Here is a 27,965-nt window from a genome sequence, read left to right as displayed (position 1 = left end):
CGGTGCTGTGTGGCTCATCACTGCAGTGGTGGAGTGCTTTTGTCCCCGGTGGTAATCCGCTTGCTCTAAATGCCCCAAATCATGGTATACTGTTTCAAAACAAGGCCGGATTATCCTGATAATAAAAATGTTGATAATGCCCAGCAACCTGGTCTTTTGTTCGGAGTATGATCTTTCGTTACAGGGCCCACTTCCCTTTGTCTGATTTCGGAGATCCAAGCCATGCATATAAAGCATACGTCTCCGGATCTGGAATCCCTGGCAGGAAGTGGTTAAAAGTATTTCCTTATGAGGTTATGTGAAAATATGCAGGGAGGCGAAGAGAAGGGCATGGGACTATTCCCCTTCCTCGTTCAGTAACCTCTACAATTAGGCAAACCAGCATGTCACTATGGTAACGGCTATCTGCTGTGGCTTCTCAAGGAGAAAATCAAAGCCGTAGTCACAAAACAGTCGATTTGGACACAGCCTTAGCACCACTGTAACAAATTCAGCAAGAATCACACCTAATTCTTTTGATACCACTCGAAGAAACCATACATCACACTGGACCACACACATGCCAGGGAGTGGTCTTACAAGGCCTCTGGTTTAGCCATTCCCATAGACCACATGCTGGCAATAGTTTTTAATATTCCACGCTGCTGTACACTGTGGTATTGGATACAATGAAATGTGAGCTGATTTAACCACTTCCTGCTGGGGACTCTGGGATCGGAGACGTATGGTTTATATGGGTGGCCGGGGTCTCCGAACTTGGACAAAGGAAACAGGGCCCTGTAACAAAAGACCGTACTCCAAACAAAAGACCAGGCTGCTGGGCATTACCGGCATTTTTCACTCTGAAAAGTGGTGATAATCCAGTGTTATTTTGAAACCGTATACCAGGGTTTGGGGCATTGAGAGCAAGCCGATTACCACCGGGGACAAAAGCTCTCCACCACCGCAGCGATGAGCCACACAGCACCGCTGCACGCTAATATGGCCCCTATTGAAAAGAGGTCAGCAGTGCACTGAGCCAGGTTCGTGAACAAAAGACAGTTATATAACACCGCACAATCTGGGCTCTGTTTACAAGGCTGCAGGCCTGGCTGAAATATTCGGGCGTCAATGAAGGTCACCTATCAACTTAGAGTGATGCCTAAAGATTACTTCGTGTGGCTATAAACGACCGTTAAATGGAATGATGAATTTTTGAAGGATTTTGAAAACGGAAAAAATGATAGTCATGCCGGCCCAGCATCATCAACATTGAAAAATGCCCCGGCATGAAGTGGTTAAGATGATTTGGATTTGATAAGACACAAAGTTTCTTTTAAGGCACCCTGACTTTGTAAATGACACTGCAAGTGCAGTCTGGGCAGCAATTACTTCCCCTGTCTGACCCCTTGCACTTACATGTACGTGGATCTGGCCCAAAATGACCAACCTGTCAAGCAGAGTACTTGGGAAGTATCCCACAATTAATTATGCAAAAATGTGCCAGCTTAATTCGAACAATGCAAGGAAAGTTGGCACTGTAAATAATTCAGAAGAATACATGAATGCTTTGGCAAGTTGGCTTGAGTCAACAAGGCTCTGTGAAAGAAAGGCGGGAAATAATTCATATTCATGTTGCATATTCAATTGATGAGAGACTTCTTGTCCTCGTTGAGGAACTCCAAGTATCCCGGGATTGTTTATTACTGCATATTGTGCATGCAGATCTAAACCTATGATGACACCACAGGTAAATGCAAGGGAAGTAATCGAACAGGCTGCCTGATAAAGTTGGACCATACGTACTAGGGAGTGGTCTTTAGGACAATCAAAACCTTTGACTGTTCGAATGTAGTGACTTAAATTATCAAGTCAATCGCTGATGACCACACCCTAGACAGGTGTACTTCAGCGACATTCTCTGGTTGTGTTCATTGTAAGGATCTTGCCCAGTGGACCCTGTTGGTCCCCGCCCTGATGAAGGGCCACGCCCTGGTGAAGGACTGCACCCTAATCAAGGACCACACCCTGACAGTGCTACAGTAGGCTGGTTTTCCTGGAGCCCTTGATGTTCTTCATGATGTCCATGCCAGTGGAGAAATCCACCAATGCACTGAATGCGCCAACTGGTAGAATCCTGGAGGGGGAGGAGACTCTAACTTGTCAGCAATTAAGATCAGATGCAAATGCATATCCCTAAAAGATATAAACTTACGAATTATACACAACTGACATGAACCAGAGCCTAGATGGGACTGAGTTGGCCTGACTTGTGACTGGGTGTGGGGGTTTGTCAATTGTGGAATTTTCGCCTGTAGACAACCACTACACAACAACAGCTTCCTGTAACTTTCTCGTCCTGAATGATGGACAATATACTTAGCAAGCTTTGTTCAATTTATGTCTTTTTTAGGTCACAAATCATTTTCAGATTCAGATTTCATACTGTCCTAACCTAACACTGATGACTGAAAACCCTTACTATACACCACTCAAATGTACTGCATATGGAAAGAAAAAAGGTTACCAGCAGTAGCCATTAAGGAGAGGGGGTGTGAGGTGGGGTTATTGATCTGTCAAACTCCTACAGTATCTAGACCTGTCAAGTCACGTTCAAAAGCACTAGTACTTTTATTGTGGCATACCACTGAGTGAACTGATGAGTCGAGTAAGCCCACTGTTGGCGACAAGCATTCATACATTATACTTTGAATTGTTCAATGTTTTGGCCTTTCAATCCATCTTGTCCAGTTCCTTCAAAATCCTTCTGACAGTGCCCAAGGATTGGCAAGATTGAATGTGATAGTTCCAAGATTGAAAAAAGAGGGCCTGATGTTTGAATCCCTGAAAATCCTCAAAGGTCTTTGAGAAATAATCTGCTACATGTAGAATCAAATTGTCAGGCCCTTTAACTTATTTCAATTTGTAAATTTCAGGTCCCTCTAGCCAGAAAGTATTTTGTAGCAGTGTTTGTATGTTGCATTTCTGGCAAATTAAGTAGAAAGAGTTGCCATTGGTTTTCTGCACAGTGGAGGCCTTCGGAGAGTTGTGGAAGATTCCTAGCCAACAATGTACTGGGGATGACAAAACTTTCCCTGCTCTCTGTAAGAGTGCACCTAACAGGCTTGTGGCAATGACCACAATGATTGCCTACATGGTGTTTGATTCAGTTTGACTTCATCAATAAAAAAAACACACCAGAATGCAAGAAACACTGACCAACAACAGAAACCAACTATTCCACAGGAAGTTTCCATAGTCTTTAAGGTTCAAACAGAGAAATTGTCTAAGGAACTGTCACAATGCGATTAAAATCTTGGGACTTTTGAGAATTCATCAAGAGTCAGTTCCTCAGACCTGGCCACAGACATTCAAACTAGTCATTCGTACATAAGACGTCAGAAATATAAATACCTAAAAAACAGTCTACAATTTTACACGTGATCTTTCACAAAGGCAAAAAGTTGGCAGAATGAGGCAAAAATGACTTGGTCAAACCCAGAAATACATAGAAGATACAGTGGTGGACACACTACAAAATGTTCCCATAAGTGGTCCGGTGGTGGACCGACGCACTGCGGACAGTCTCCCACAACGGTACTTACGCTTTGAAGATGGGTGTGAACTGCATGTACCATGGAATGAATATGACCTCCCTATCCGTCAAGACACCTCGCATGATCTCGCTGACTGCATACTGGGGCTTCAAGGGAGACGGGAACCTGGATTAGAAGGGGGAAATGCAGAGAAATAATCGAGAGTGAAATGTGGGCAGGTGGGGTAAGAGAAGTTCTTTAAACAGAAAGCATTTGTATGAAACAGACGCAGAGGTAACAGTTTTCTAGCTTTTTGTGCTGTAGAAATGCACCTTTAACCATATTTACCTGGTGTTCAAATGATACACTCACCTGCACTTATCTTTCACTGTTGCATGCATAGTATTGAGCGCAGGAAGTCACAGGACTTTACAAAACTTGTTTTCAAAAGGATTGTAGCTCATGATATGTTCAACTCAACTCTTGGGTCAAAAATTACAAAGTCAGTGTAACAGATATGTGGATCAGATATGCAAGAAATGTACATCTTAACTACAGTGACCAATCAGTGGGTGCCTACGATTAGAACCTTTGGTAATGGACAGTTGGCAACCAATAAACAGCCCCTGGTGTTTTTCCTGACCCATACACTGAGTCACACCAAGTCAGCAAACATAAGTCAATGTTTGTTTTAAGTACGGTTTCTAACATAGACTAAAATTTCATGGTGTACGGTCTATCCAAGAGTAAAAAAAAAAACCCAAAAAAATCAGAGGGCATGTCCGAAACAAACTTCCAGAAATGTGATTATATCTGTTGCCGGCATGTGCCCGTATATTTGTAACCAGCAAACACTCAGCCCTATGTCTGGACTCAAGATTTGGAAGACGTCAGTGTCCTTAACCAACAAAGAGTACCCTAACAGCACCTCTACTGAGCGTACACACCTTGATTTGGCCCCTTCAAACATACCCCTGTCCAGCAGGGAGGGGCACACCACAGACACCTTGATGTCCTTCCTGATCTGTTTCAGCTCTAGGTCCAAGGCCTCTGAGAAGCCCACACAGGCAAACTTGCTGGTGCTCAGATCAACAAGGCCTCCGATCCCGATGTATCCAGACAAGGAGGCGATGTTGACGATGTGACCATAGTTCCTCTGCAGCATACCCGGCAGCACGGCCTTTGTCATCTGCTCGGACCAAAGCAAATATTGAACGCAGTCAAATTTTGGTGACCTGGTAGGGGAGGGGGTGGTCATTGTTTTGACAAAGATTTCCTCCATGGATTTGATTCATTAGTAGACGGTTCCCTCTCAATAATTACAGTGACAGACATACGTGAAAAGACATTCAAATGCGGTATACCCAGTGCCCATCGGAACACAATACATACATGTAAACATGTTTATACACCAAAATGAAAAATGGTCATGTGTCCTGTACCCCATGCTAAATATAAATGTACACGTACAGTCTGTGAACTGTGGCCAGTGTGTGCGTTTTCAGTCATGAAATATTTCTGGTTGCAGTGCTCTCATTTAGCCCTGCAAAGATCAATCCAAGCCAGTGAAGTCAGCCCAAGTTGAGTTCTTGTTAGTAAAATATTCTTCGAAGCTTTACAAGCTACTCTCAATTTATTTTGAACATGATCAATTCTGAGCTCTTGCTCACTGTATCAGTCCGAGAAACAACAAAGTCCAGAAACTTCCACCCTAGTCTAGGTTTCCAACAACCACTAACAGGCAACTGACTTCTCCAAACTCCTCCACAGGAGAAATCAGTAGCAGCTTTCTACATGTCTTCAAATCTGATGAGCACGGCAGTGTATCAAGTCTCTCGCAAAGTAAAATGAAAGTGGTTGATCTTCAAGTACACCATCCCAAAACCTCTAAACTGATTTGGAAGAATCTGCGTGGGTTTAGGTGAAAGCATAACTACAGACAGGAGGATTTATCAACTTTACGTTAACCCTAACTCATCAGTAAGTCCACCAGTGGCCACACATTGGTGTACATGTATATTATTGCATTGAGAAAGCTTTTATGAATAAAAGTCCTGAGTGGCACCGGAATGGTATGGAATGACAGTGATAAGGGAGACCACTCATACCCAAATTGAAGCCATGATGTTGAGGTCCATAACTCTCTGGATAACAGCATCAGGGCAGTCTAGAAGTCTCCTGGCACTGACGATACCTGCATTGTTCACTAAGATATCCACCTTACCGACATCTCGCATGATATCACACATTACCCTGCACAAAAGAACAACAATTCTCAACAATTACCTGTCTACTGCTATACTTTGTGTTCAGGAAAGGTAACAAACTCATGCTAGTTCCAAAGTGTCTTCGAGTTCAATCAGTTATTTTGCATCTGTTGCATCTTCATGCCTCTCATGGGGAGTGGGCACAGAGCCAACTGCAGGCCGACTGTAGCCCTCATCTCTCAATTCAGTTCTCACCAGTGTAAGCAGGGGAGTGGGATCGTGCACAAGGTAGATATCCATCAAAGCCAAACAAGACCAAGGGTTACACTTTGATGGATTCAAGCAGGTGAATAACTCAGTAGAACCTAACAGACAACATGTCAACCAATATGACAGCAGCAGATGACATAATTCAAGAATCTGTGTGACAACATGCTACTACACACAGGAAGCAAAGCATCACAACCTGTTGCGTCTGACTGCCACCTTTTCTGCCGGTGAATTTCTGCTTTCAAAAGGATATACATGTACATGTACTGACACACTGAAAAAAGTTTAAAAAGCTGTCAACTGTCAACAATGTTCATCAGGTTTAAACAAACCTCGGGGTTGTTTGCTACACCATCAACTCACTTGTGACCTGTTGAGAGTTTTTGAAACAAATTGTTTCATATTAAGTCTAGCTCCCGTCCCCAGGATCCAGCTATGAGCAAACTTGAGACTTTGTGTGGCAAAGTGAGTTTGTTTCTGTATTGAAGAAGAACCAATACATCCCAGATGGGGTTAGAATCCCAGGTACATGAAGGAGAACTGTGTATTAATTCCTACGGGAGCCCTTTGAAAGATGCCCAAACACAAGGACAACAAAGGGAAATCCACAACTGCAAGTGCACGTGGGTACACAATTATGTGACTGTGCATAGGCGTGACGCAGTTACACACAAATTCTGCTCACCTTTGAAAGCAAATGATATATTTACAATTTAACCAGATGGCACCAAGTTTTTGAATAAGACACCAGTGATATAAATTACATTGAGATTTTGACCCCTAGAACATCAACAGATGACTTTGTGTAAGCTTGTCCCAAGTAACTCTTGAAAGATTGCAGCATTTAACATATCACGATAAAATCCGACAGCCTACCGATTTATCTCTTCCCTTTTTGTCAAATCACACTTGTACACTTTCACTGCTTGGCCAATGTCTTGGATGTCACCGGCAAGGTTGACACAGCCTTCAGCATCTAGGTCCACTAGTATCAAGTTGGCACCGCGCAGAGCAAATTCCCAGGCTAGCATGCAGCCAATGTTGTTGGCAGCACCTGTATGGAAATTTTAATGTATAGTTCATGTATACAGTGTACCCCAATAGCTCCGTATAGGGATAATGTTGAATAGTGGAATACAGTGAGTGACGTGGGTAAAATAAGAACCATTTTTAAAGTAGCCAATCAGACAAGTGATAATAACATAGTACATGTACTTCTAAAACTTCATCCAATTTTTTAGCTGCTTTTTAGTTTAATTCAATTAAAAATATATATTACCTGTAATACATAAAATTTGTTTTAATCAATAAGTATTGGACGGACTCAATTTGAGCTTTGAGCAGATTAAGTAGGCTAGCATTTCAGAGGGCAAACTACATTGTGTGTAACACAAACAATATAAAAGTAGAAATGTACATGTACAATGGTCATGAGGGTCACATTCATGAAGCCTTCGGCCAAATTGACATCCCGTCAAAAAGGAACTAAGTGCCTGGTTAGACAGACATCACTACAGCTGCACTTCTTTTTAAAATTTATTTTATTTATTTATTTTTGGACGGCACTCCATCATTTTTTGTTTCTGACTGAATGGCAAGTGCTTTGTTTGGGGTGTGCACCTGTGCATCTTACATGTAAACTGCTTGTCAAATGTAAAAACCGTTACTTATTCAACGTCAAGTCCAACAAGGAGTAAGTTTCAAACTTCACAGTATATAGCCTACCTCCAGAACTGTGGAGTCAGAAGTTCGTACCACTCCCATGAACACATGTGGGAGCGGAGCGGACGTCGGACCCCACAGTTCTGGGGGTACATATATATACATGTATAGCCTAGGCCTAAGTTGAGGATTTTTGTGGCCCCAGATTTAAAGAGGTATGTAGACAAATTTTATGTACAGAATCTAAAAGTACATAAATAAGGCATCAGTCAATACAACATGACTTATGTAGGTTTATACACGCTCGAGACTAGCAAAGCATGCCTGCTGCATGTGGACATGGTGTAAATAATACTGCTAATGGTGGACGTGCAGGTAGAGTGACTCTACTTCCATGGATAAAGTAAGCAAGATTTCAGTTTTCATGAACCCTGAACAAAATAATTGTACCCCTTTATAGAATAAAACAGTCACACAAAAATACCACCGTAGTCAGGGTAGTAGGCGTACCCGTGACAAGGACATTGCGACCCACAATATTCTTGGGTGCTCGCGGGAAGACGAAGCGGAAACACCCCCGTAGCACAGCGACTGCCACCCGGTGGAATAACACCAGCAATTCGATGAACAGCGACACAAAACTGAACGGTGAAAAGATGGAGTGTGCACGGGGTTCTGAATTTGAAAATTCGTCAGAAGGGGCCCCTTGAGACATGTTGTCAGTTTGGGACACTACCTACAAAAACCATGCACAAATGCACTGAGAAAAACAGAAAAACGTGCGGACCCCACTGCACAACGCTCACACAATTTCAGCATTAATTTAAATTTACTAATAAACTTGACTTAGCATGCCCAGCATGCTACTGCAGCAGTAAGGTGCAGTCTGAATCATCTTCCATTGAACATGCCATAGTGATGTTTCCATTTACTATCATTCTTCGTTTTGACTAGCTAGTTCAGATTTTTTTTACGTACGTTTGGTCTGGGTGTATCGTTTGTCTCAATTCATTTTGATCGGAACGAGCTGAAATTGGAAAACAAATAGACTAACTCAAGTTTTGAAAGGAAGGAAAAGCTGTCATTTGTGTACTATCGATATAGAGGGCGCTTTCTACCATTGAATCACATGATTTATTTTAGTTACATAGGAATCTGTAGTTTTTCGCATTTTCTGCAATCTCTACACTAGCAATTTTTGCAATTAGATGTCCATCACATCGGAAAGAATGGAAAGTAATAGTCAGGAAGTTGTAACTGGAAGAGACACCGATTTACCGCCACTCAACCTGTTTGAAAAAGAAGCCAACGATGTGAGAAACCATCGCGTGAATTGGCAGTCTTACGTGCAGTAAGTCCACGTACGAAAAATGTTTTAACGCAGAGGCCCGTCATGCCCGTATCACCATTATCATGTCGTTCATGGCTGAACACTGAACGCCAGCACAGCTTTTGCAATAGAAACGAGATATCTGACGTAATTCTTTTGTTATTCAACCATCCTGACCATCTGATGCAGCCAGTAGTCTTTTTTGAGCAGTGAAATTTGTTCAATCAGTCGTTGATTTCCTCTGCTCCTATAAAAAAATCATTGGACTCTTGTATCCAGAGTTTTCCCAAGAATTTGAAACACATACATGTACAAGTAAAGGTGAAGCGAGCGCTGAACTAAAAGCCATCCTGATTCTCATTAGCTTATTACAGTTTTTAAAGCCAGTATAACTCTTTCTTCATTCCTTTCGAGTCAACTCATATCTTGGGCGACTCGTACCTTGGGCAACTCGTACCTTAGCAACTCATACCTTGGGCAACTCGTACCATGAGTTAAGACATCTCGTACCTTCATGCTCGCAATTCACTTAACTTTCTCACTTTTCCTTGTTCACATGTTGAAGTTCGTTCGTCCGTTCAACTTTAGGACATCAGTTTATAATAAATACAAGTTACAGCTGACATTACTTTATGATCTCGGAAGTACACAGTAAATGAAAACATAACATCACTCCATCAAATGTATCATAACAAAGAAAATTATCCCAAACATAGTAGAGTGTTGCGTAAAAAGTAAATTAATAAAAGGAAGAAATACAAGTTACATGTACAAACGACATTACATTATACATGTACCTCCGAATTAAGTGCCGTTCAACGCAACGGCAGATGAGGCAAACTGCATGCAACAACGGCCTACTTGACAAGCACCACACATTGCCTAGGCCCGATGCACATGAACAATGTTGAAGCATATCGGCCTCCCGGCAGTGTAGCCAAAAACAGCAAATTAGGTGAATGAGAAACCAAATTATTGTTCATGATGACTGCAACAATAGTAAGCTCTACACAAGGTACTTGTGACCAAGGTACGAGTTGTCTTGTACACAACTGTACGAGTTGTCTATACTGGAGGTACGAGTTGTCTATACTGGAGGTACGAGTTGGCCAAGGTACTTGTGACCAAGGTACGAGTTGTCTTGTACATGACGGTACGAGTTGTCTTTACTGGAGGTACGAGTTGGCCAAGGTACTTGTGACCCACTTACGAGTTGTCTTGTACACGAAGGTACGAGTTGTCTTTACTGGAGGTACGAGTTGGCCAAGGTACTTGTGACCCACTTACGAGTTGTCTTGTACACGAAGGTACGAGTTGTCTTTACTGGAGGTACGAGTTGGCCAAGGTACTTGTGACCAACTTACGAGTTGTCTTGTACACGAAGGTACGAGTTGTCTTTTCTGGAGGTACGAGTTGGCCAAGGTACAACTCGACAAAGGTACGAGTTGGTGCAATTATGTTGAGTTGATTGTACGAGTTGTCCAAGGTACCGGTACGAGTTGTCCAAGGTACAAATCGACCTGTTCCCTCTTCAGTAGATCAATTATTGACTGGAACTACCTCAACAACATCTTTTTTCAAGCGGGTTCAGTTGAGGAGTTTAAAGGCATCCTCAGTCACAGGCCCCACTCAACGTAGCAACATCCAACACCCACCCTCTCTCTCCGTTGCCAGAATTGGAGTCTGCAACGTATCGTCACAGATACAGACTTACATGTAACAACTTAACGCTGTAATTTTATTCTGTCTATTTTTGCATGATCGGTCTATCTGACGGCACAATTTGCATGATTTGTTACTAACATGACTAAGGTTAATTCCGCCATCAGCCAATGGCCTTTTCTTTCTTGTTGTGGATGAGTGTCCCAAAAGAGGGAAACACCGGTGGAGATTTTGTGGGGGAGCAGCCAACTGCACAGAGTGATCGTCGTGCAGATCAGTGCGATATGTTGGGCATGGTCTATCGTTATGATTGGCCAATTCTGTAATTACGCCTACATGTACATCTCCAACTTTACTTCCCAAGTTCATCATGTTCATCTGTTCGTGGTAGTTAACTGTGAACCAGTCTCAGATTGTGTTCAGATGTTTCACCAATATGAGACTGAACATGCACTGTACCATAGCACCGATGCCGTCTTGTGCCCAAGCCGCTTGATCAAATGGTGATTACGCCATTTGAAGCTATTTCCAGATTTACATGTGGGTCCTAGGACTAGTCAATACATCGATCTCTTCATCAATAAAACAACATTGTGATGATAGTTAAGTTTACCTTACTTGTGCTACCCACGATCTTCATGTAAATAAAATTTTAATTTCAATTTGCTAGTGCATCACAGGAATTTCTCAGGGGAATCTTGTGTAGTTGGTGCTGAATTTGTATCGGAAGATAAGCAAGTTCAACTGACAAAAAGATTAATGCAAACAAATTTGAGTTTTGTTGAAACTTACAGTACATGCAGTTTGTGCATGGAAATGTTGCCCACTTGAAATCTCCATGAATGATCGTGGTTATTTTCCAAAAAAGCCATCAGAAATAGTGTTCCTGTTGATTCCAACATGAACTGCCATGGTGGCCACATTATTACGTGATGTTTTCAAAATGACGTCATCGCCATGTGGTCAAGCAACATTATGTAGGCACAATTTAGTGTTGTCGCTAGATTGTGGTTTGGTTCCCCACCTAAATGTATTTGTAGCATGACAGATCTTTCTGGTTCCTTACTTTAGGGGTCAGATGATCTCACAGGATGACTTCACGTTCATCCGCGACTATGACAATGCCAGCAGCGAGAGACGGGACCAGTTGATTCAGAATCTAGGACCGCAGTGCGCCAAGGTCTTCATCCGTCTGATGGGACGCATCGCCAAGGAGCAAACAGTGCGCTACATCCTAACCACGATTGACAGTATGCTCAAGGTACCTAACTATTCTGGTATACCTTGTGAATTCAGTCCTTCTGCAGACTCAGGGGTTAGCTGGATTATTGTTTCCTTTGCTTTGGATGTAAATGAACATGTAGGGAGAGTGTTCACTGGCTAACGGTATGTATAATTGTATTTCTGCTGAAATTGGAATTCTTACCTCTTTAGAAGAATGATAGTACCACTTTCTCTTAAATGATATTGAAGCCACATTACAATACGTGTCACAGTATACATTGTATGTGTGCATTAACTGAAGTTGGGTAGTTTTGGCAGCTTGTTTTGGGTTGAATAATGTGTATTTTAAAAATTTTTTTATGTTATTGTACATGTCTTGTGCATGCTGGTTGTGTTTATTTGTTCCGAATTTCGACTGTCGATCTGTTACAATTACTGTACTTATTTCTTGTTCTCATCTCTCAATAGTTAAGGAGGCCATACATGTACATGCATGCTTATCATCATCTTGAAAGTCAAGTATCAAATTGATCACTGAAATATTGTAACACCATGTGGCAACATTGTATCTTGGTTATTGATTGAAAAAAAGTCACCTTTAATTGTAACACCCATTCTACTGTCCATTTACCATTGACAGTGTAACTGTGCACCAAATGGAAAATTGTTCTTCAGCTTGTTGCGGAGACTGGGTGCTAAGGACCATATTTGTAATTCGTCTGATTGCCTTTTTTTCTTCTAGGAAAAGCCTGAGCGAGTGAGCATATTTGTTGAGCATGGTAAAAAGAGTAAAACAGCTCCATGGACTCCATTCCTCAATATGCTGACTCGTGAGGATGCATTCACCGTCAATCAGGTATTGTATTACAATAGTGCGTAGGATAAAGGAACTTACAATTCCAGTCTCAAATAACATTTTTGGAGCATGAAACTGTAATTTAATATTTTGAAGGTTCCAGTCCATGAATTTCCAGCTGGATAGCATTCTACAGGGATGAAAAACACAAACGGTGGCATGGTGTTTGGGATATTTTAGTGTGATTGGTTCATAGCGGTCACGTGTCCCATTCTGCGCACACAGTCATGTTTTAGATCATGTTTCATGAAGCGAGGGTATCGTGTCCCTACCATCCCCAAACTATGGCATTCTCCTGTAAACTAAGCACAGGCACTTACTGCTGAGGACAGCAGACCGATTAAAAGGACTAGGAAACATTTGTTCCCTTTGTGTTCCGTCATGTAGCATGTACATGTCCAGTGTACATGTAGATGCATGCGATCCACGCATGTGTACATGTATGTTCTGCCCTACATGTACCTCCTACTTGCTACATGTAGTTAGGGGTTGGACGAAAGTGAGATGTTGCCCTGTGACTGATCAGTGCATCATCTCACTTTTGTTTCAGGTTAGGGAAAAAAAGGTTAACCCCTGTGATTTGGATGGGGGTTTCTTTATGTCAAAAGAATGCATGGCACTCTTGGGTGATGCTCTTCCTTCAATGTATAAACTTTTTAGAAAGTTACATTTCTCCAAATAAACCACAACTGTATAGTGGACTATCACTATACCAAGTGTTTGAATTTCGACAGGCTTGCCGTATCATAACCAAGCTGGCTTGCTACAGCAAGGATAAGATGAATGCCAACGACCTCAAATACTTCTTCAACTGGATCAAGCAGCAGTTGACCGCGACGTCAAATGAATACGTGCAGACGGTGACTGAGTGCCTACAGCAGATGCTAAGGCTGGATGTGTACCGAGTGGCCTTTATGGAGAATGAAGGGGTCAGCACGTAAGTTGTAATCAGAAATGCAGTATGTCCTCAGAAATAGCAATGTGTCCTCAGAAATGGCAATATGTCCTCAGAAATAGCAATATGTTCTGAGAAATGGCAATATGTCCGCAGAAATGGCAATATGTCCTCAGAAATGGCAATATGTCTTCAGAAATAGCAATATGTTCTGAGAAATGGCAATATGTCCACAGAAATGGCAGTATGTCCTCATAAACAGGATAAAGTGTCGAGTTTACAATCTTGCATGAAATTCTTTGCATAAAATGAACATTTTTATCAAGTGTTACTTAGTTTTTAACTGTATAAAACTGAAACCTTGTTTGTTCTGTTCCATTGCAGGATTTTGTCTGTTCTAGCAGGTAAGGTCAGTTTCCAAATTCAATACCAACTGACATTCTGTGTATGGATGCTGTCCTACAATCCACAACTCTGCGCTCAACTCAACAAGTGAGTAGAATAATGAATGTTACGTACATTCCATGGCCAAGCCAGTCAACATTGCTGACATCAGTCTTTTCAGACATGGGTATATGCATTGTGGTTGTTGGTGTATTCTGCCCATTTGTCCATCTTGACAGGGAGTACGATGCCACCTTGTGCCAATTTTGTGGTAATGCCAAGCACTTAGACTTGCTGAGTGCTGACAAGCTTTGCTCAGGTGCAACCCAGTTAACCACTACCAGCCGGGGACTCCGAAATCGGAGCCGTATGGTTCATATGCGTGGCCGGGGTCTCCGAACTCGGACAAAGGAAACAGGGCCCTGTAACAAAAGACCGTACTCCGAACAAAAGACCAGGCTGCTGGGCATTTCCGGCATTTTTCACTCTCAAAAGGGGTGATAATCCAGCGTTATTTTGAAACCATATACCAGGGTTTGGGGCATTGAGAGCAAGCCATTTACCACTGGGGACAAAAGCGCTCCACCACCGCAGCCATGAGCCACACAGCACCGCTGCACGCTAATCTGGCCTCTATTGAAAAGAGGTCAGCAGTGCACTGAGCCAGGTTCGAAAACAAAAGACAGTTGTATAACACCGCACAATCTGGGCTGTGTTTACAAGGCTGCAGGCCTGGCTGAAATACTCGGGCGTCAATGAAGGTCACCTGTCAACTTAGAGTAGTGCCTAAAGATTACTTCGTGCGGCTATAAACGACCGTTAAATGGAATGATGAATTTTTGAAGGATTTTGAAAACGGAAAAAATGATAGTCATGCCGGCCCAGCATCATCAACATTGAAAAATGCCCCGGCATGAAGTGGTTAATGCCCAAATGCTGTGTGATGTAAAATATCGCTTGTAACTTGTCAGTTGTTAATCCCTTGACGACGGGAACTTTTTTCTGAGAGCCAACTCCGAGAATTCCAGCCTCGCTTGGCCACAGAGGCCACCTGCCAAACCGCAAATTCTCGGTTTGTGGCCCTGCGTGCTCTGCACGCTTCGAATTACATAGTGAAAAGGCTCATTGTTCGGTGGCATGCGGTTCTACTCACGCTTCCACATTCACGTTGCCTCTTTTCAAAGTGGGGACTATTGTGAAGCTGGTGATTATGATGCAAATTCCCACTAGAGATGCCATTTTTTTTCCAAGGCTTTATGGCCACTGTTTAAGTTCTTTATTTTTTGTGGCCACCTTTCTTGTTGATGTTGATCTATTCCATTCCTTGCCTTCACTCCAACAAGTTCCTATTTAAGTAGAACTTCAAAGAGCATTTAGCGTGAACGATGAATATACACATGTATACCTGTCCTTAAACGTAGCTGTCTAAGTAAATTAGTAGAGGGCAGGCAGTGACATCATGTGGATGGATCTCTTTTAGAAGAGGTGTGGTTCTGATAAGAACTAACTAATGAGTGTATACTGGATGTTTCGACCAGTGTGCTGTGGTCGTCCTCAGGAGTGGAATGCTGGACTTTAGTGGAGCACAGGAACATGCGAAGTCCAGTATTCCACACTTGAGGACAACCAGGGGACAGTGGTTGAAACATCGAGTTCACAGTTAACGGTTCTTATCAGAACCAAACCTCTTCCAAAAGAGATCTGTCCACATGGTGTTACCGCAAGCCCTCTCTTTAGTCTATCTCCACAATGCAAAGCTTCAAGTGTAATTGTCATTGTCCTACTGTTCTTGTGTTGTTTCAGGTACAGCATCATCCCAGTTCTTGCAGACATCCTGAGTGAATCGGTCAAGGAGAAGGTCACTAGGATTATCCTGCTAGTCTTCAGGGTGAGATATCACTCCATAAATTCAAAGCAGCCCTGAGACAGGTTTGCGGTATAAAGCTTTCTCCGCATTTTAGGCAGTCTTTCAACTTTCACTGTCAGCTTTTCTTTGATGCAGTCTACATTTCATTAGCCTGTTTGGGGCTGGCATAAGCTAGTGTATTCAAGAATTTTCTTTTAAAGGTAATAGGTTTGCGGTATCACCATGCAAAATGTCTCTTTTGTGAGTATGTGTGGTTCTGATAAGAACCGGAGGGCACTCGACTTACCCCATAATTTTTCTTTAAACTGTTTTATAAGCTGCTTTCATACTAGTCACCAAAAAGATGTGAGTAAAGTAAAGAGCATTGTATCAATATGTAATATCCAGGGACAGACTAAATTTGCCAGGGGTGTATGACAATACTGAATTGTGTGGAGTTGAATGAAAGATTCGACAGTGCCAAATGCTTGCATTCACCAATGTCCCTCCAGAATATGATTGAGAAGCCAGAAGAGAAGGAAGTGGTTCAGGAGAACGCCTTGGCCATGATTCAGTGCAAAGTCTTGAAGCAGCTGGAGGTCCTGCAAGGTCAGAAGATTGAAGATCCCGACATCACGGAAGATATTGAGTATTTGGTGGATAAACTGCAGAACAGCATGGTCGATCTCAGGTGGGTTGATTTAGGGGAGGAGCGTGGATTGGGAAAGGGGAGGGAGAATGATCAACACACCTCCTCTCCATAAGTATCAAATCCTACAAGTACGTTGCATGTGGGGAGTTACTGTTATGATTGTTGAGGAGAAATTTTGCTGAAAATAGTTCCAGTGGTGAACCAATGCATGATGTAGGACATGGCCCAAGAGACACATGGCACCTTTCGTAAATTGGACGATAAAATTCTGGCATCCACAGCAAAGTCTAACAAAGCCAATGGCTGAAAGAAACTTGATTACCAATAGAGGAAGAAAATTGTGAAGTCTGCGTGTATACATGTAAATTATCAAAGTAACTTTGTATAAAAGCTCAACCCTAAAAGGTCAAGATTGATTTGGCCCCCCCAGCTATGAGATGGGCCAAAACAACCCGACTCTTCCCAGATTTTGCCTCCCCACACACACACACACGAGTGTAAACGCCTTCAATCGTGGACTCCCTATTGTTCCTCTTTTGTTCATACTTTAACGTTTTTCGGAAGACCTCCCATATGTTTTGTACACGTTTTCCAACTGGGGACTCTTTGGCAACCGTGGACCCTGTTGACCCCTATTGTTTTAGGTCCATGATAAAGGCGTTTACACACTCTCACACCCACACACACTCTTTTAGGGTTTAAAATATTGTTTTTGTTCACAATATTCATGCAATTCCAAACTGTTACTGCTTACAAATAAATGACCTTTGACTTTTTGTTTCAGTTTATTGGCTTTCATTTGCTTTTATAGTTATATCAATTTTTTTCTTTTTTTAGCTCTTTTGATGAATATTCATCAGAGGTCAAATCAGGTCGTCTGGAGTGGAGCCCCGTTCACAGGAGTGAGAAGTTTTGGAGGGAAAATGCCATGAGACTAAACGAAAAGAATTATGAACTGCTCAAGTGAGTTCAAAACATGGAAATAAGTAGAGTCAGCTATCATGTTAATAAGATTGCTATGACTAGCCAAATTGTTTCCAGAGAACCTTGTTACAAGGAAAACTTTGTTGTGGAAAATTGGAAAAAACAAAGAAAAACAAGATTTCAAAAAACTTGGAAGTTAAGAATTTGCTCTGAAGATGGGGAGGACAAAATCAAGTTCAGCTAGAGAGAGGCAACATGAGATTCAGCAACCCCCAAGATTAGACTTGAAAAGCTAAGGGTTTGATGGCATAGAATGTTCCATCATCTGTTTGTGGTACAGTCCATTGGTCAATCTGATCCAAGCTGGCCAGCTTACTGTATTTGGATGAGGTGGGTACATGTCATCATCTGTTTTAGTGAGCAGGAGACAGGAGCAAATCAGGAGACTGGAGCAAATCTGGAAGATGGGGGGGTCACATAATGTTAAGAAATTTCACCAAAATCTAGCACTGGTAACTTAATTTCCTGTAGGGACAATCCTTACTCATTGACTTGTCGCTCACAAGAATTCTGTCTTATGTCAGATCATTTTGCCAATTGTGAGGAAAATGTAGAGTGCAGTTTTTCACAAATCTTAACAGCATTTTCAGGAACATAAAACTTTTCATTATGGACATACTGGAGGCAATTTTATGAAGATGAATGAAATACCCACTCTGTGGTTCATGTAGATATGATTTTCAATTGTATTCTTTAAACAAGTTTTTTGGATGTTCTTGATCCATTTGTACATGTAGTTCACTGGTAAGTTTGATTTCTCTGACCAGTCAGAAATTCTTTGCATTCGTCAGGATATTGACCCGACTTCTAGAGACGTCCAAAGACCCCCTGGTGCTGTGTGTTAGCTCCCACGACATCGGCGAGTATGTCCGGCACTACCCACGAGGCAAAAAGTCAGTAGCCAAGTTTGAGCCTTTTTGATAGAGTTGATGCTAACCTCATGGAGTCAAATTCTTCAGAATCAACTATCAGGGCCTAAGTGAATGGCTTTGGTTGTCGCGAGCCAGAACCCACGCTTACGATAGCAAAAACATATACCACAGTATGCATGTCGGGCAACTTGGCTAGGAAATGACTCAGAAATGCGCACAGTAAAGGATTCTGCGCTTAAAAGTTCAGTCGGGCCGAGTCAATTCGCATAATTCACTATTCGAATATTCGACCTTCAATTCAATGGAATATTCGAAAAGCTTTATTTTTGGTAAATGACCTTTATGGCTCGCTTTTCCATTAGAAGACGCGATGTCTGTCGATGTTTGATACCTAATATAAGTCACGTGACTTTGCGGGCACAATTGGTCCATTGCTTCTAGCTTTAGTCTACTGTTGTCGTAATCTGCTCTTGGTTTCACTTGCCACGCAGCATCGTCGAGCAGCTGGGATGCAAGCATCTAGTCATGCAGTACATGACCCATGAAGATCCCAACGTCCGCTACGAAGCACTTCTTGCCGTGCAGAAACTCATGGTCCACAACTGGTATGCCCCCATAATGCCTGTTATTGCTCCATCTGAGTAACTTACTCATGAGAGTCAACTTTGAATACGTGCTGGATTAACTGAGCGAGTACACAAGCTTGTATTCGTATGCTCAATATGCATATTACAGTTTGAATATTTTTGGACAGATGGTGACTATATCATTCATGAAGTGGAAGTTGCAGGTCTTGGCCGGTGAAAATTTTGAGGGTAAACCGAATAACACATTATATTGTACACAGCAACGTTGCCAACAATAATGCCATGTGTATGCATAGGAGAACTTGATTGTGAATGTTGCTGGAATTGTTTTAAAAAAAAAAGTCATAGATACAACGTACCTTCACCTTACAATTGATGAGCTAAACAGGGGCCAGTACTGAAATGAAAATAATACTGAGGATTGAGGAAAATGTGAAATGAGTATTTCAGATGCCTAGGAATAATTGTCTTTCTTCCATTAGACATGTTCCCCTGGTCTTTCCAAGTAGCTGTTTTGAAGGTTCATTGTAGCCCACAACTACAGTATTACCATCCGGCCTTTCTTTTGCACCTGTCCACCCATCGCCTCATTGCATCTGGTCGTGATCTTGTGCATTCATGGATCTGTATATGCAACCAAAGTTTCTTGTCCAAGTCCCGCGGTCAGCATCCTGAAGGCATGTTCCCTGTGTCTTCTTCCTCACTGGCTCTGCCCGTTATGCCTGTCTGCCAGACTACTGCTGTTGTTCCTAGTGTCTTCCCTGCCGCATGCATGTTTGTTGTACTGTTGCACTGTGTGCATTTGTGTTGACATTACTTTCTCTTTTCTTTTGCTTCTCGCAGGGAGTATCTAGGCAGGCAAATGATGCAAGAGGCGTAACCATAACAACAAATGGTGCTTCATTAAGTCACAATAAAGAATCCTCCAAGAAACACATTTCTATGAAAAGTCATCTCATGTTATACATTTAGCCAGTACTTTTACATTTCAACCAGCTTTGTCTGTCACTTTTTGGAATTTTTCTTCAAGCCCTCTGAGGATCATTTGAGATAGTCTTTGGAGGTCACAGAATTTTAGTAAAATCATAGCCATTTTATTTATTTCCGGTTAGTTTTGCATTCTATGTGTTTATTTCACTGTGGAATTGAAAACTGCTTGCTATGGCTTGCAATGTGTAGTGCTTAATCATGTCACTTTATCGTATGTCTTGCCCCAATAAAACATTTCTAAAAGATGTATATTCCTGCAATGCACTTCCGACCTTTCCACCGTTGCATTATGCACGTCTGTTGTGTTTTCCTTCTCTGGCATGCAATTGATCATGTGAATGTCGCTGGTCAAGTAGGTGGTGGCTCTCTTGGTCAAGCCGAGTTTTTCACCATTGTGCAAAAACAGAAATGTAGTCTACATTTGGAAGGAGTTGCAGCAAATCAGGAAACCTGACAAGCAGCTTTACTCAAAATTGCAGAGGGGGAATACATGTAGTACTTTGCATATGTGCCTGATGTCAAATTGACTATATCAGGACTTTCATTTAGACTGATATAACCATTTGAAGTTATCATGTGAAGTATACATTTTAGTACAGTTGGGGAAAATGGGTCATTCTTTTCCAATTTCTAGGCATCGTAAAAGCTTGTGACATTTAAACTTTTCTTTTACTTATGTATCTATGAAACTCTGGCAATTGTTGAAAAAAACTGAAACTAGATAATTTAAAACTTCCTGTGCATATATATTAAATGTGATGACAGAGTATTATGTAAAAAATATTAAGTATTTTGTACAGGTATGGCAAATTGTGGGAAGCATTTATATATAGCATAGCATGTATATCTTGGATTTACAAAACGTCACAGCTGTGTTGCTGATGCCATTACAATTAGAAGCAAATTACATTTCCAGCTATGTCACTGTCAACATAATGCCGTCAGACATCAAGGCACTGAAGTGAGAAGCGTTCTACTCATCTACCAGTTGGTGGGGGTTGAATTTATTCGCGCGGTTAGACTTTTATCAGTCTCTCCTGTTACAGCAGTTAGAAAATAAAACCCTGTGTCCTATACAGTACAAACTGCCCAAGTTTGCATTGTTCATTTTTGTATGCTAAATAGAAAAAAAACCCAGCGAAGTGAAGAAAAGTGTCAATTGATTTCGTCCAGCTTGGTAATGATCTCAATATTTTGTACTTCACTTAAAACTTGCAAATTTATGCAGTGTTGGAACTCCCTGCACTGAACCCAACAATGTTTGTTCATGTACATGTATATGATTTGAAGTAGTTTTTATAATCGGAACATGAAGAGAACATCTGAGGATTTTGAACCGATTTAAAGATTTCTGTTTAGGGGCCAATGTAAAACTGCAACCTAGCTCTCGGCTGGGCATGAACCAGATTTGTCATGAAAATTACTTCAAAAAAGTGAAGTACGTGTATATCCCATGTGCATGGTTCAAATATCTTACCTTGCGTCGTCAAACTTGAAATCATGAATTCATTTGTGAAATTAAAAACTTGCCACTTTTTTTTGCATTTTAGAAGTGCAATGTATGTAACTCAGCTTTTCAAACATTTTCTGAAGCTTGTTACTATTCATACTTCATGAAGGAGTGCAGTCACTGGGACTTCAAGTGAGAGGGTTTTAAGCTTGAATTACAGACCAGTATCATTGGAAAAAGCAATTTTATAACTTTCCTTGGCATCAAATTAACATAATCAACAGGCTTCATTGTCAAAATTATCTGTCCTGTGTAACACAGCATTTACCTTCAAATGAAATGCTCTTTTCTGCATCCATGGTATATATGAATTCATAGGAAGATTCATAGGGCCCAAGTCGACAAGGATTTCAGCACCGGTTTCAGATTAACCCAGTCGTGCCATTTTACATATCAAACTGCACTTGAAAAGATCCAGAGCAACCATGTCAAGATTCATATGGTTCATGAATTTTGGGGAAATAATTTACAGGGGGCAGAGTTTTGAAGTGTATTTTGTATTTCACTTTCAATCTCGATTTTTTTTGTCTCGCATGTTTTAACAACGTAAAGCACTACTGACAATTAAATTTAAAGTGACCCTATATAAATGTAATTATTATTATTCACCTTGGGGACTCTGTTTCAACATGTATGGGTAAATTATCTACTGTCTCTACTGTGATGCTTCTTGTGCTTGTGGTGATGTTTGTGCTTGGAATGATGACGTTCTCTTCTGTCTTCCTTCTCTCTCTCGTCCCCTCTGCCTTGTGAGGGACTGTGCGCCTGAGTGTCTCTCTCCACTTTAATATAGGGCACCATCATAGTTAGCGGTGTGCTTGATCTGCTGGTAGAGTCTCCACCTGTGCCGGGCTCTGACGGCCTGGGGCTTCCACTTGATTCATGCGATTTCCTGCCCTCAATTTTCTCAACCTTGATGAGCGAACTTGGGGAGATCTCGTGGCATCTGCCATGCCTGTCTTGATGACTGTCTTTTCTCGAGCTGGATGGTCTGGGACTCCGACTCCGATCACGTGACCTGGCGTCTGCATGCCTGACTGGATGATAATCAGCTTCATCCTCGTAGCTTGAACGGTTAGAGGTTCCGCGCCCCCTGGAATCCTGGGGGTGCTGACTCCATCTATCATCTGGCCTGGGCCTCGAGCGCAGGGGACTGTGACTGGCATCACGTGATCTCGGCTTGTCTGGGCTTGAAGAGCGCCCCCTGGGCTCAGAGTTTTGAACAGATCGATCATCCCCCTGCAAGGCCTGTTGTAACTCATTCATCTGAGCTTCGATCACCTCCCTCATGATCTGTGTAAGACGTCCAGAAAAAAAACCAAGAATGAGTGGTGAATTCGGGCCGACTTTCTAAGGGGCATTTTGTTCTCATCTATTGTGGACCTACGCTCATATTTTTTACCTCTGTCTGGGACCGCCTGGTGATGTGAACATTCTTGGCGCGGTAGCTCTGCCGGCGTCGTTTGTAGTCGCGCATCTCGGCCAGAATCTCCAGTCTAGTTTTGGGCTTAGCCGATTCATCTGCACATCAATGAAGAATGCAACACAAAGAATCGCAGGTTGAATGTTACAGTCTGGTAGAACCCGACTGGCAGGTTCTAAAATTTATGTAAAACTATTAAGTTACAACTTACTCAAAGCTCAAAATATTTTGTCTGCGTCAGTCATACTCCAGTTAGAAATAAGTTAATTTCATATCCAAATTTACCCACTGCTAGGCTGCAGCAATAATACCACTTTAAAATGAATGCAAAGCCAACATGGCCAAGCTAGCAAGCAAGTCAAAGATTCACTTCTGGAATCTCCAAGCCAACATCTTACACCAAGTATGAAAGAAATTGACATCCATTCATCTGCTTGTCCCAACCACCCCTTACAGGGTAGTGGAACAGACTAATTTCTTCAGGATGTTTGATGTAAGTTACTTCTCACTGGGTAGAAATTTGGAATTCATTTAGACAGTAACACACAACAACACATGCATGTGCATTATGACAAGCACTCTCTGGGGCAAGTTGGATCAGTGCCAGCTTTGTGAATTAACCACCGGTCAATTTTGCCTGGTGCTCGGTATATATTTCATGCAAAGGTTACCAGTCATTGGTTGACAATTTGTCACTGATTGAAATTGCCCTTCAATGTGCCATTATTGATTTAAGGCAGCAGGCAACCTGTACAATGCTTTCCAACGTCTGTAATTCACAAACTTCTGTGAAATGGATTAGCTCATCCCGGTACTTTGTAAGGATGGGACTTTGTAAAGATGGCAGGGACAATTAAAATTCATTTACAGATACCATCAGGATTCAATTCAATCTTCATCAATCGGTTACCAACAAAAAACATGGAAATTTCATTTTGCATCAGAAGGATGCCTACAAAATTATCTGTGGATAATTTGATTTCCCCACAGTGCACAGCACTTTGCAGTGTGAAACTGTGGGTCAGGAGAATGCACATGATAAAGTCTGGCTTCAGGTTTCAATGACAATCTCGGCTCAGTGAGGGCTTAAACCAGAAGCCATTAGCACAAACCCATAATCCCTGCATGGCGGTTGGTTCTGCAGAAGTCAGGATGGTTCTTTGAAAAAATCTTGAGGGAGTTTGCATTAATTCTGCTGTTTCTGCATACAAGTATCACTGCTTGACTATTTTCAATGAACATTTTGGACAGAAATCAAACACAGGTGACAAATGAGACATGGAAACATGGTCTATGCATGGATAATGTCTTGTTACGAGAGAGGAACAGGGTCTGCTATCAGAATACCGGATAATAAGTGTACTACTTAATACTAGATGAAAATATTACCCTTTTCAAAATTATGGGGAAAAATGTCAATTTTCAGCGAATTGGAGGTAAATTTGAAAGCCAACCATGAAGTGATATTTCTGCAAACTTTGGCTGCCCATACAAGTTGTAGGTGAAATGAGAGTGGTCTATTACCTGTCTTAAGGGGTGCCTCTTGGTTGAACTCCAAATCTTGCAGCGATACGGTATCTTTTTCTCTTGAAGCCTTCGATTTCTCCAAGACAGCCACATGAATGGCTAGCTTCTCAGCCGATGTGAAAGCCTTATCCATACGGTCGACGGTTCGTGGCACATCCTTGCCAGCTGAGCTTCCTACAAACCAAATAAGACAAGTTTGACATCGATTTCTTATTTTGTGATGTATGTTAGAACTCATTACTACACAATTGATTTGAAGTTTTTACTTGGAGAAATGTGGAGGGCTTGGAGATTACAATGGTTCCTTCTTAACTTTTGATCTCTGTTGACCCAACAGACCATATCCATGCAAAGCTTTTTTTCATTTGTGTTCCCTGAATCTATTATGAGTATAGACTGGTTAAAAGGATGGAGCTAGACAGTTTGGGGTTTCAGCCTCACTTTCAGTTTTTAAACATGGCTTAAAACAAATTAAAAATTACAAATGTAAACTGACATTAATTTGTCATAAACTTTTATTTTGTTGCTGTAACTTTTACTCTACGGTTCAGAAAATGAAAAGTTAACCTTGCTTTCAATTCAAAATGGCCGACACATGAATACTGTTCATACAATTCCGGACCTCCTGGTGACATCAATTTCTAGACCCTACCCCCTCCGGTAACCTGTGATCGCCTTCATACACATGTACAGTATATTTGGCTTCACATGACCAGCTAGACTTCTGGAGGAACTCTAGAACTAGCAGTGCTGTAGTCAAGACCAACACAAGACCTTTCACAAGATCACAGGACCATGCACAAGACGTTTAGAAGTCCAGTCACAAGGAAGATGGTAAACAGTAACAAAGGAATTCTTTTGTTCCAGTTTGTTTGAATAGCTTGCAACTTAAAGTCAGACTGGAAGTCTAGTGTGCTGGGGTCTTGAGATGGTCTCAAAGACGTTTTGACTAAATGTGTATCACACTAAGAACCTGGGCCAAAGCGTCTCAGACGTACAGACATTTTTGCTGCTAATTTCCCCTTTGCCAACATTTTTCTAAGCATTGTATGCTAAGAACTTTCTGCGAGTTTGTAGGGGCAAACCTCACAGGTTGGCTCATATGGGTTTCGAACACCATTCCCCTTGTACTGGGTATAAAGCCCTGTGCCAAGTGATGCTGGCTAGTCTACAGTGTAATTCAGCGATCAGAATCAGAACCTATTACAACAACAGCACAACACTTTGTGCATAGGTAGGGAGTACACACTTGTGACATGCATCTTTGACCGATAGGGTGTCGTGATTTGCCACATGCACGTGCATGAGTGTGGCACCACTGCAGTTATAGTGTCTCCCAGGATTAGCCTACTTCCTCAATCCTGCCACATAAGGTTATTCCCACCAAACTTTACGCATTGCCATCTCCCCCCCCCAAAAAAAAACTTATTTGTCAGATCATTGTGGGTATAATAGGATTTTCAGTGAGAGAAAAAGAGGATACAGTGTAAGGATATAATGTTGAGTGACTGCGACTGAATCACTAGAGTGCACCTTTCTGGAGTGCAAACACTTGCTCACTGTAAAAAAGAGAGAAATTAGTCAATCAGCATTTCTGTATTAAAGCCAGGAAATTTATAGACCTGTCAACTCTGTTATGTAATTACCAGTCTTAAGATGGGTTGAAGTATGCAGAACTCCATGGATTGCAGTTTCAAGTTACATGTTCTATGGTTCTATTAACAACAACAAAAGTCTGTCCGCATTTTGAAAATGATTCCCGCTCTGTTTTTGACAGCAAATCTCGTTACAGTATGTGAGTCAATAAATTTTGAGCACTGACCTTAGGTTAAATAAATTACTGTGAAGCAATAGCATTTATACAGTGGAGTGGCAACCATAGTGACAGGAAATGGTGTTTGATACCATCTCTTACACAAGTACGCAAGAACAACGCAATATGACAATTGCTGACTTCACATGACAGCAACTGTGCAGAATAATCAAAGGCATGATGAAGCGTTCAACCATGCAAGTCAGTCTACGATGTAACAATTACTGACATCCCTGATCGGTTAGAGCACCATTTCTCCATGTGATATCTTTGAAGTGTTGTTCAGGTTTCTAATACAATGTTTCATTTCACTATCACCCATTCTGTCAACTCTCAGCATAAACAGCCCATGGGAAACCAGTGTTAAATTATACATACAAATATTTAGCCTGTTCTATTAGTAAAAAAAGTTCATTTGAGTAAACTGAACACTGCCTAAACTTTACCTGGAACTCGCGATAAGATATCTTCTTGTGCTTCCTTGTCTACAGAAAAACAAAAGAAGGTTTATTAGACGCAGATTCAATTTCAAAGTTTGTATTGGCTTGCTTAATTCAGCTGAAAATACAGGCAAAAAGCAGTAGACAGCAAAGTCAGTGTCAACAGGTTGATTGGCCTGTACTCCGTAATGTTAAAGATTTCCTGTTACAAACGAAAATTAACTCATCTCCAATAAACATATCAGAAGAGCCATACCTATGAAAACTGGCACAACTGACGAGGACCGTTCATAGAAGAAACTGTTTGAGCGTGGTATTTCTTTCTGAAAGATGAACAAGTTAAGGAATGCATAAAGTAAAACTCTTCCCCGCAAAACAAGAGAAAAGGGATGGCAATAAGATGTGGGAAAAGGTCCTATAGTTACAAAGCTTGAGCCTAAGTTGATGTCAGAGACAGAGACAAAAATGGAACATTTTCCCAGGAATGCAGGGTCTTCGAACAGAATGCTCAAAACCAGATGCAATGCAAGCTTTAAAAGTTGCAAGTTTTAAAAAAGACCAAGGACTAAATGTCTCATGGAAGGATTTTATGGGCCAAATATCGGAATGTTTTGTTCACACCTGTTCTTGCCTGGAGTAACCTTCAGCCACAAGCTCACATTCAAGGGTGTGCTGCTCCAAGCACGTCTCTGGAACAAGGTGGTGTGAGTTAATGGGACACAACTTCATCTTTTTCTCATTCTGGTTCTGCTGAACAAGAGAAATCTATTTTGGAAAATGTTTCACGTTCACGTTTTTGAAATATACGCTTTGCACATTCATTGGACCAGTCTCAAAATACAGATAACAATCCACTTGCTGAGTGTACTTAAGATATATAAACGCTAAAAATGTTGTGTTGAGATCTCATTTTTGAGAGGATTTTTGACTTCAAGTTGTGGACATAATCTCATGTTTTGGGATGAAAGGCAAAAATTAGTAGGTGCGTAATTTTTTAAGTAAAAAAAACTTCTTAAAATGGCGTCAATCACATCACACCTAATTGGCGTCTTGTTTGTCTGTACATCACATTTATTTTTATGCCATAATTTGTTGTGCAAATCACAGAATTAGTGTAGTGTGTAAGTTTCGTGAAATTGCTCCTAATTTATGTGTCCTATGCATGCAATAAAATGTGCTATAAGTGAAGTTTTGGCATTGCAGAAAGTTTCGTGAAATCAGCTGACGGGCTTCACTGCACTTTTTTATAATTGACAGTGAGAACACAATACAACCAACTTTCTTGTTTGGAAATCACAGTTTTACATCATGATGTG

At 41.4% G+C, this 27,965-nt stretch overlaps 3 protein-coding genes across 12 annotated transcripts in view; 1 reads left to right on the top strand and 2 right to left on the bottom strand.

Annotated features, from left to right (window-relative positions):
- On the bottom strand, nucleotides 1–8,494 carry LOC110975292 (epidermal retinol dehydrogenase 2-like). Its single transcript, XM_022227655.2, has 6 exons — nucleotides 8,165–8,494; nucleotides 6,869–7,046; nucleotides 5,624–5,768; nucleotides 4,463–4,704; nucleotides 3,585–3,701; nucleotides 1–2,116 (listed from the first exon to the last, which is right to left on the bottom strand). Exons 1-6 carry the CDS (start codon nucleotides 8,367–8,369, stop codon nucleotides 2,017–2,019), a joined length of 987 nt encoding a protein of 328 aa, XP_022083347.2. The 5' UTR covers nucleotides 8,370–8,494; the 3' UTR covers nucleotides 1–2,016.
- Nucleotides 8,495–8,755: 261 nt separating this feature from the next.
- On the top strand, nucleotides 8,756–21,021 carry atp6v1h (ATPase H+ transporting V1 subunit H). 2 transcript variants are annotated; one of them, XM_022227647.2, is made up of 11 exons: nucleotides 8,757–9,005; nucleotides 11,718–11,907; nucleotides 12,613–12,726; nucleotides 13,461–13,663; nucleotides 14,006–14,113; nucleotides 15,809–15,893; nucleotides 16,364–16,542; nucleotides 17,341–17,466; nucleotides 18,279–18,380; nucleotides 18,851–18,964; nucleotides 19,790–21,021. In XM_022227647.2, the coding sequence occupies exons 1-11, from the start codon at nucleotides 8,863–8,865 to the stop codon at nucleotides 19,824–19,826; spliced, it is 1,401 nt and encodes a 466-aa protein (XP_022083339.1). In that variant the 5' UTR covers nucleotides 8,757–8,862; the 3' UTR covers nucleotides 19,827–21,021. The 2 variants fall into 2 exon arrangements, with proteins under 2 accessions (XP_022083338.1, XP_022083339.1); XM_022227646.2 differs by having other exon boundaries at nucleotides 8,756–9,005; nucleotides 18,851–21,021.
- The window catches only part of snrnp48 (small nuclear ribonucleoprotein U11/U12 subunit 48), a 21,005-nt gene continuing 13,958 nt past the window's right edge, over nucleotides 20,919–27,965 (bottom strand). For 6 of the 9 annotated variants that reach the window (XM_087132930.1, XM_022227652.2, XM_087132927.1 and 3 more), the window contains exons 3-8: nucleotides 27,271–27,414; nucleotides 26,906–26,972; nucleotides 26,656–26,694; nucleotides 24,394–24,570; nucleotides 22,849–22,967; nucleotides 20,919–22,739 (exon numbers count right to left, since the gene is read on the bottom strand). In XM_087132930.1, the coding sequence (XP_086989056.1) occupies nucleotides 22,089–22,739; nucleotides 22,849–22,967; nucleotides 24,394–24,570; nucleotides 26,656–26,694; nucleotides 26,906–26,972; nucleotides 27,271–27,414 (1,197 nt within the window). In that variant the 3' untranslated portion in view covers nucleotides 20,919–22,088. The remainder of the gene's footprint in view (nucleotides 22,740–22,848; nucleotides 22,968–24,393; nucleotides 24,571–26,655; nucleotides 26,695–26,905; nucleotides 26,973–27,270; nucleotides 27,415–27,965) is intronic. The other 3 variants (XM_087132932.1, XM_087132931.1, XM_087132928.1) reach the window with 1 other exon arrangement.

This window comes from Acanthaster planci, linkage group LG02 (genome assembly GCF_054643075.1).
Source record: "Acanthaster planci isolate LZ-2023a linkage group LG02, COTS_SCS, whole genome shotgun sequence".
Taxonomy (NCBI): domain Eukaryota; kingdom Metazoa; phylum Echinodermata; class Asteroidea; order Valvatida; family Acanthasteridae; genus Acanthaster; species Acanthaster planci.
The sequence above is the reverse complement of the archived record's forward strand: the minus strand, read 5'-3'. Positions and strand labels throughout refer to the sequence as shown.